Here is a 10150-nt window from a genome sequence, read left to right on the forward strand (position 1 = left end):
CGGCTACAACATACTAAAATTTCAACCCGATGCACAATGGAATTTTTGAGTTATTTAATTTAGAAAATTGAAAAATTTTCTTTTTAAAAATAGCGCCCCTAGCGGTGATTTTATGAACTTGTGATGTTAGAAGGGAAGTGTCATTTCATGAGAGCTTTCCAAAACGCCCTCACTTTTTAAAATCTGACAATTAGAACTGGAGTTATGGCCATTTTAAGAATTTTTTTGGACCCTTATAGCTCGGGTCAGGGGGGTTGGGGGACCTTAAGTTTAGTATTGATGGAAAGCCCTAAGGCCCAGCTATAACATACTAAAATTTTAGCCCGATCGATGCTATAGGGGCTGAGCTATTGAGAAAACAATAAAGGGGAGTATTCAAAATGGCGGAAAGAGGGGTGGGGACAGGGGGGTTAATGCACCAAGTTGCAATTTTCACCCGATATATAACCTTTGCCCTAAACCGCAAGTCGATATCTCTTTTAGTTTAGGAGCTATTAAGCTCCAAAGAGCGACCAGGAATGTAAATTAGCCACATAGATATTCGTGATCAGGAAGTGGCGAAACACATTTTGGCCAAGTTTGAGCGCGATCGGACGACATGAAATTTTGTTAGGATTATAGTAGGTGAGATTATTAAGAATCTCACCTAATATGTATCATTTTGATTTCCTTTTTTCTTCTTTTAGCCGATATTCTCTAAAATCTCTTTGAAAATATCCATTCATTTTTTTTTAGGGAAATTGATGTGTGATTTATTTCATTTATAATATCTAATTTTTAAATGAATCTTATTTAAATAAATTATTATTATTATAAAACCATTTGTGGCATTGGTACTCTTGAGAATCTTTGTAATCTTAGCTTTGTTTGCCCCTAGCAGAGACAATTTCGTGGAAACATGCAGAAAAGGAAGCATTGTGTGAATGGTGAGATTTTATATTCTTTTCCTTTCGCACTGCCATTTGATACTTGCAAGTGCGAGCGAGTAAACTTGAGCGGATGAATTTAATTTCAGTGCATGTGTTGACTGTGTGAACTGCGCGCGCCAGAGAATTTTTCTCTCCTCTTTCGATCTCCCGCTTTGAACTCACAGGAGTGACGGAGAGAAAAAGTATCGCGCGCTCAGTTGATGTTTCGTTGTGTGGCGTGGCTGAAAAGCACGCTGAGACAACTTATTGCATTTTTCTATTGGAGCGACGGAGAAAAATATACACGAGGGGTGGGTTTTTCATTTACGAAACTTAATTTTTAGAACAAGGTGGAGATAATTGCTTGGAAGTGGTGTACATGTACACTGAGGTGGAAGTACTGCGGAAGTGGAAGTCTCAAAAATGAAATGATTTTTGCGCTTTTCATTTAATTACAGTAGAAAAAATGTTTGTGAGCATGTAACGCGATTAAAGATTGTCCTGAGGGTTAAATTAATGTTCTTTTTATCGCAATTGTCTTAATTTTCTCATCAAAATTATTGCTAAAAAAAAATTCAAATATCGTTCAACTACTCCCTCTGTTCCAATGGATAAAACTCAATTGAATGTTTTATAAATATTCAAATTTCAAATTACATTTTCAGTTAGAATAGTGTAGTAATGGTCGATTCTTTCGGATGGTTTATCTCCATAAATTAATTTGCGTAATTTAGTAATTTTTTTTATAAATATAGTTTATATAAGTCCCAACTGATCCTAACAATTGTCCTCGAAAGATATATTAGATGAGCACATATATTCTGTCACTAGAAGAGGTTGAAAGTTTGGAGTGGTATATCTCAGTTCCTGATGAACATAATTGGATGAGTGAACTATTGTTGGAAAGCTTGGTTCATTAGCTTTTAGAATCTGGTATACTTAATCTGCTCTGGATAAACCATGGTCATCCAGAACCATTTATGTCGAGGAAGACACATTTTGCAACGTCTTTTTTGGCCATCTACTTCTGGGACCAGGAGTAACCCACAATTCTCGCACTTGGACTGTTCGTTAGAGGAACTCAAAGGGTATAATTTGTGGAAGAAACTTTTTTTTTGAACATCTTACTTTTTTTTATTCATCGACTTTTGCAATTTTTTTGATATCGAGTGATAGGGAGAGACACTTTCTCTTGCTCTACAGCCAGCGTCCCAGCAACACCTAGTGTTAAATTGTTCCGCGTTTTTTTTTTTTTTTTGTAAATATTAAAATTGTCATTGTAAAACACTGTGTTTGTTTAATTGAAATATAGGTGTTCTAGTCCTAAATCGTGGGTGTTTCCTTCCTGTAGGGGAATTCTGTAACGATATGACAATGTCATATGACAAATTTTCGTAGTAACTTCTGGAGTAGGACAACATTAAAGCCCAGTGCGAATGATATGGCCATTACAAGGAGTGCTATGAAGCCCTTAGTAACTGATATAAATCGGATTTTTGATTAGTTCTTCCGAATTTACCACATAAAAAAGTTTAAATTTGTCATATGATATTATCATACTATTACAGAATTCCCCTACTGGTGCATGGTCTCTTAAAGACCTGGCGCCCAACATAAAAAAAATTAGAGAAGTAGAAGTGTACCAGGTAAGTACGGTGATTGTGTCTTCCCTCGAGTTCATGCTCCAGAAGACCATCACCGCACCGCATCGTGGGACTAAAAAGTTACCCCCTATTGGTAACATATGATACAATAGTTTCAAAAGATAAAAGTATATTAATTACAGTGAAATTAATAAAAATAAATTTTAGCTGTCAAACTTTAAAGCTCTCTCCTGTAAAATTGACATTTTCGACTCACAATAATCTTCTTTGGAACCGACGATATCTTTTTGTATCTTGTAACAATTCGATACAAATTGGAAGAAATGCTGATCGGAAGGATCAATTAATGAAGATTATTCTAGGTGTTGAAGAATTTCCCAGTACAACCCATTTGGCACTTTGACAACATCTGTTATGATACACACAATTTCACGTTATTGCCTACGAAAATTATGTTTTTTCTTTGGGCCAAAAACTGACTTTTCTTAATACTTGGAAGGACCCTAGTGGCAGCCGCTGCCAATTTAGTTTTCAATTTAATTTTTTATAGTGAAGAATATATCATTTGGCCTGGAGGCTTGATTGAATGCGTGCAGAATTTATCTGGCTATTTTTTCGTTTTAATAAATATTAAATATTAATGTAAATATATTGCAAAAACAAAAAACTGCACTCGGAAGGACCAAGTGGCAGTTGCTGCCATATGCATTTTATATGGGAGTTTCACGTTCTGCAGATGTAATTTTCTTGATTGTTAGTGTATAAAAACTTTAAAAGCACAAATTGAAAGTGTTTTTACAAATTATTGAGAAAAATTATGGGGGAAAGTGACATACCCTTGAATGCGTCAGTTTTTGAATGCTTCAATTTTTCTCTTATTTCCCAAAGCTAAAAATCCATTTTGTTAAGCGAAGTTAATAGAAAATAGTTAATAGTATTAACTATTGTTAATAAAGTAGAATTTTTGCTTTGAAAAATAAGAGAAAAATTGAAACATTCAAAGGTTGCCGTATTCAAAGGCAGACAACTTTCCCTTACTCCATGATTCTGATAAAGATGAAAACATCGAATGCGGTTAAAAATCTTTAGATACAGTACCCAAGGAGATGAAATTTCTGATTCAGACACCAGAAAAGAATTGACTAAAGCTCCGAATGTTTAAATATAAGTAAAAATATCAAAATATTATGTAAAATTCGATAAATGGCAGCGGCTGCCACTTGGTCCTTCCGTGACACATTTAGTTAGGGTTCTACGAAGTGTTAAAAAAGACTCATCAAAAAACTTATTCTCTCCGTCATACTCTCGCGCGATACTTTTTCTCTCCGTCACTCCTGTGAGTTCAAAGCGGGAGATCGAGAGAGGAGAGAAAAATTCTCTGGCGCGCGCAGTTCACACAGTCAACACATGCACTGAAATTAAATTCATCCCCTCAAGTTTACTCGCTCGCACTTGCAAGTATCAAATGGCAGTGCGAAAGGAAAAGAATATAAAATCTCACCACTCACACAATGCTTCCTTTTCTGCATGTTTCCACGAAATTGTCTCTGCTAGGGGCAAACAAAGCTAAGATTACAAAGATTCTCAAGAGTACCAATGCCACAAATGGTTTTATAATAATAATAATTTATTTAAATAAGATTCATTTAAAAATTAGATATTATAAATGAAATAAATCACACATCAATTTCCCTAAAAAAAATGAATGGATATTTTCAAAGAGATTTTAGAGAATATCGGCTAAAAGAAGAAAAAAGGAAATCAAAATGATACATATTAGGTGAGATTCTTAATAATCTCACCTACTATAATCCTAACAAAATTTCATGTCGTCCGATCGCGCTCAAACTTGGCCAAAATGTGTTTCGCCACTTCCTGATCACGAATATCTATGTGGCTAATTTACATTCCTGGCCGCTCTTTGGAGCTTAATAGCTCCTAAACTAAAAGAGATATCGACTTGCGGTTTAGGGCAAAGGTTATATATCGGGTGAAAATTGCAACTTGGTGCATTAACCCCCCTGTCCCCACCCCTCTTTCCGCCATTTTGAATACTCCCCTTTATTGTTTTCTCAATAGCTCAGCCCCTATAGCATCGATCGGGCTAAAATTTTAGTATGTTATAGCTGGGCCTTAGGGCTTTCCATCAATACTAAACTTAAGGTCCCCCAACCCCCCTGACCCGAGCTATAAGGGTCCAAAAAAAATTCTTAAAATGGCCATAACTCCAGTTCTAATTGTCAGATTTTAAAAAGTGAGGGCGTTTTGGAAAGCTCTCATGAAATGACACTTCCCTTCTAACATCACAAGTTCATAAAATCACCGCTAGGGGCGCTACTTTTAAAAAGAAAATTTTTCAATTTTCTAAATTAAATAACTCAAAAATTCCATTGTGCATCGGGCTGAAATTTTAGTATGTTGTAGCCGCAGATTATACCTATCAAACAAAAAAATACTTAAGTCGATCCATAACCCCTGACCCCAGCTATAAGGGGTCAAAGTTCGAACATTGACTGGCCTCTATCTCCGGTTCTAATTAACATATCGACCTAAATTTTACCTTTTTGGTTTCGTCTCGATGAGCACTTTCAGATAGAAGTTCAAAAAGTCACCACAGGTGGCGCTGTGATAGCGTCAAAATTCATCAAAATTCAAACTAATTTTTCTCAAAAACGGCATTGTGCAAGTTAATGAAATTTTAGTATGTTGTAGTCCAGTCTAGGTTGTTTCCAAAATGGTGCGTAAGTGCGCTGTGGTTACAATAGAACCGGAGATATGAGGGGTCAAATTTCACGAAATTCAAAAAATCATATCTCCGGTTCTATTTGACCGATTTTGATGAGTGAGGGCTTAAACGAAAGATCTCACTAATTGCTACAACTTTCTAGAACACTTGAACTTCGTGGGACCAACACCGGGAGCGCCACAGTCGAAAAGCCAATTTCAATATCACATAACTTCAATTATCTCGACTGTCGCTGAACCGAGTCTGATAATTACTTCGACATAATTGTAGAGAACATTTGTCTCTATATTTTGTCCTTACATCACTTTTCGATCAGATAATGCTATCTGTCCGATTTTGTCGTTTAAGTGTGAAAAAATTGATTTTTCCCATAATAACGCTTTGAAACCACTCAGATGCCAATTTGACTGCTTCTACTCGACTAAGACACTTAAATTAGGGTTTTAAATGGAAAGTGTCACAAAATACAACAATTCTTTGATATAGGCTGCTATTCATGCCATCTTTATAATTTTGTAACTGAGCAAGATCCAAGAAATTTGGTATTCTCACAGAAAAAATATAAAGTTCTAAAATATTAGTACTCTCCAAATATTTTAGACCTTGTTATAAAGTCTCCAACAAAATTTTCAAATTACCGTATTCTATATCCAAGAATTTTTCAATTAATCCAAGAATGGTTTTATCGCTTTCCCTACGCTGTTGTGTTGAATTGTAGCGACATTCGCTTTTTTCTGCCCAAAAAAATACTGTGAAAATATTGATAAATTGAGACAAATCTGTGGATATGGCTGGCGGAAAAAGCAGGCAAGGATTCTGGAAAAGCCAAAGCAAAGGCCGTTTCGCGTTCAGCTAGGGCTGGATTGCAGTTCCCTGTGGGCAGAATTCATCGGCATCTCAAGAATCGCACCACAAGCCATGGACGCGTGGGGGCCACAGCGGCCGTCTACTCAGCTGCCATCCTTGAATATCTCACCGCTGAAGTACTGGAGTTGGCTGGTAATGCATCAAAAGATCTTAAAGTGAAGCGTATAACTCCCCGTCACTTGCAGCTGGCCATCCGTGGAGATGAGGAATTAGACAGCCTTATTAAGGCCACTGATTAAAGATTAAACTGCGAGAATTATCGCGGTATCTCTCTGTTGTGTACTGGATATAAGGTACTCTCCAACGTTACGTATAGTAGACTGCTCCCATGGGCAGAAAAGATAATTGGTTCATATCAGGCAGGATTTCGACCGGGAAAATCTTCAACTGACCAGATTTTTGCATTGCGCCAGATTCTGGAAAAATGCACAGAGCAATCCATCACTACACATCACTTGTTTGTTGACTTCCAACAGGCATATGATAGCATAAAACGCGATCGGCTATGGGACGCCATGGTATCTTTCGGCGTTCCTAATAAGCTTGTCAGAATGCAAGACTTTCAGTACTGGGTAATGAAAGCTGTGTCCGTATAAATAACAAGCAATCGGACAGCTTTTCCATTAGCTCTGGACTGAGACAAGGGGACCAGATATCGCCTTTACTGTTTAATTTTGCACTGGAGGCAATTATCAGACAAGTAACCATCAGCCCCAATGGCTCCATATTTAATAGATCCTCCCAAATTTTGGCATATGCCGACGATCTGGTTCTGATTGGCCGAAGAGTGACTGATATACAGCAGAGATATCAAGAACTCGAGGAAGCAGCATCGCATATGGGACTCGCAACAAACGAATCAAAAACAAAATATATGATGGTATCGAAAAGCGATGCAACTCACAGTGGAAACATTTCATGTGGAGAGAAAACCTTCGAATGGGTGGATAGTTTTAAGTATCTTGGTTCCAATGTCAACTCTAAGAATGTAGTAAGCACAGAAATTGCCTCAAGAATAAACCAAGGAAATCGGGCGTTTTATGCTTTACTACATTATACAAGTCTCGGTCCCTCTCGATCCACACCAAATTAAAGCTCTACAAGACACTTGTGCGGCCAGTGGTAACTTACTCGTGTGAATCCTGGACAATCACAAAAGCTGATGAAAATAAACTTGCCTCTTTTGAAAGAAAAATTCTTAGGAGGATTTTTGGTCCAGTAGAGGAAACGGCTGGAAATTGGCGAATCCGTAGGAACGATGAGCTCAAACGGCTATACAAGGATGCGAGTCTAGTTGCACACGTCAAGGCCACACAAATACAATGGGTTGGACACGTTGTGAGAATGGAAAAGGGTACGCCAGCTAAGCGAGCATTTGAAGGGGAACCAGCAGGAAAACGTGCTAAAGGTCGACCCAGGATGAGATGGTTGGATCAAATAGAGGGAAATTTGAGAAAATTAAATGTAAGAAATTGGAAAAGGTTGGCTGAGGACAGATTAAAATGAAGACAGGTTGTGAATGAAGCCAAGGTCCTAGACGGACTGTAGCGCTACAAATGATGATTAAGGCCACAATTGCGGGTGGTGGTGTCATTCCACACAGTCCACAAATCGCTCATTGGAAAGAAGGGTGGTCCGGAATAACCGTATCACTCCGGAAATCGAGCTCGTAATCATAATTTCCAAAAACTCCAATTAAATATATCATCTTCCACGACTTTAATTGCCTTTTCTCTCCCTAAAATAAATTACTTGACCAATTTTGCGTTCATTATCTTATAAGTACAGGAACCCTAGACAGATGGATCTTCAATGCAGGAGTCCACAGAATATCTATTTGTAATGTCAAATAAATTCCGGACAATTCTTTGACAGTTTCATACATTTTCTTGTACGATCCAAGGAAAGTTTAGAGGTCTTTTTAAATTTTGTGAAGTGAAAGTCTTGAGAAAATGAATCGAAATTTGGCCAATGTAATGCTATTATAAAAGATAGAACGTCAAGAAATGCTGTAAGTGTTGAATAAAGTCAAATTACGCATATAATTAATATTTATTTTTAAATAATTGGTTTATTTTTTATATTTTTTAAAAATATTTTTCAGTTCAGAAAATGCTCGCAACTTGAAATATTTGAAATGTCAAGGAGATTTGTTGATATTTCTACAGAGGCATTCATAAGTCGTTTCCGACTGCTTCCTCATGCTGCCCAACAATTAATTGAAGATCTGGAACAATATGATCATTCCGCATCAGAAATTCCATTTCACACCAGAGTCTTGGCTAAACTCAACTTTTTGCGACCGGAAGCTACCAGATGCCCGTTGGAGACAACAGTTTGGTCAATTTGAGCCAGCCCTCAGTATTTCGATGTGTATCGAATATATCCAAATTAATTGTGAAGAACATGACTAAATACGTCAGGTTTCCAGGAAATCATCGCTCCTCCGAAAACGGATTTGGAGCACCACCACATGCATTTTCGATGTTACAAAAGATTTTATAGCATTAATGTTGAGGCTATGCGTGATAGTTCTTTGCAGTTCTTAGCAGTAAATTCTAAATATCCGTGTGCTTACTATGATGCCAGTATTTGGGCATCTTCATCTTAACACGGATGCCGTTGAAGAATACGAGATTTACTTCAATGCGCGACAAGTTCCCACCAGAAAACATATTGAACATATCGAGCTCCAGTACCATCCTATAAGAGCAGCCAATATTATTTACTGCTGTTTCATTTTGAATAATTTTATGCGAGCTCATAATTTTCCAATGAGTGAAGATGATGTCCCGGCTGAAGAATTCGAAGAACGAGCACACGATTATATTGAAATTACCCTTTCTAGATTCATCAGAGATAATTATGCTCGAAATTTAATATAAAAATAAAATATTATTATCCGATTTATTTCACTTTTATTTAATTCTGAATTATTATGTTCAGAAATCACTCAAATGTTTTTAATTCAATTTACAGTACTTCATTGAATCACAAATTATTGCTTAGAAAATACTTTCTCGAGAGCTCCTGCCATCTTATTTGCTCGCATCTGCAACAACCTTCATAATTTGGGAATTTTGACGATCAATTTGGAGCCTTTCTTCCTCCATCTTCAATCTCTTTTCATCCATTTTCTGCCTCTCATTTTCTTTGCTTTGCTGATCAACCATCACTCGATTACTTGGTCCATTCTGTCTCCTAAAAAATACGTAAAAAAAGACTTTTATGAAATTTAAAATAAAAGCACAAATTTACCATTTGTGACTGCGACACGGCGTCTCTTCCTGGAAATTGCAGCTGCTACATTACCGGGAACACTCACATCAACCAATTCTTGATTTGAACTCCCGGCTAGAATTTCTAACAACCAACAGCGAAAAGTAACAGAATGTTAACAGCCGCTGTTACCAATTTCATGCGAGTGGAAAGTAGGTGACGGTTGGCATGAATTTCATGCCAGTGCTGTTAGGTTTTCAGTTATTTTAGCGCTCCAAGCGGGTCGATCGCAAATACTTTGCTTTTGATATTTGGTTCGGCTCGCCGCGGTGTATGATTGTGAAATTTTATACAAAAAAGTGAATAAATCCTGTATCCTGCCTGACAAGTATTCTGCAAAATTAATGAGGTAAGCACCCAAAAAAATCAACAGTTGAGAAAGTAGAAAAAGTTCAAAGGAACATTGAAGTATACTTTTATTTCCTGAAATTAACAGACTTCTAGGATTCATTTTACTTCACAAAATCCTAGACAAATAGTACCAGAACTTGCCTCTGGTCTTATTCATTCCTCAAGAATCCCATACAATGTACTCTGAATCAGTTTGTCGGTTGCTAAATCAATCGCAGTGGATGGCAATTCTTGAGTCTGTGGGTAGGTGTAATGTGGCCTTCCAGGGAACACTGATGGAATCGCATCCTTTTTCAACCTGATAACTTTTCAGTGGAATTTTAGTTGAACATCCATCCACACGATGATATTTATCCAGATCAGATGGAGTAAAATGGTTGAGACACACTGCAGAA

The 10150-nt window shown here is 37.1% G+C and overlaps 1 protein-coding gene across 1 annotated transcript; it reads left to right on the plus strand.

The window, feature by feature from the left end:
* Positions 1–6031: 6031 nt before the first annotated feature.
* Positions 6032–6364, plus strand: LOC129809327 (histone H2A.V-like; the record flags this gene model as incomplete). Its single annotated transcript, XM_055859146.1, has 1 exon — positions 6032–6364. A coding segment is annotated over one exon (333 nt), but the record flags the coding sequence as incomplete, so codon positions are not given.
* Positions 6365–10150: the final 3786 nt, after the last annotated feature.

This window comes from Phlebotomus papatasi, unplaced genomic scaffold, assembly GCF_024763615.1.
Source record: "Phlebotomus papatasi isolate M1 unplaced genomic scaffold, Ppap_2.1 HiC_scaffold_604, whole genome shotgun sequence".
NCBI lineage: Eukaryota > Metazoa > Arthropoda > Insecta > Diptera > Psychodidae > Phlebotomus > Phlebotomus papatasi.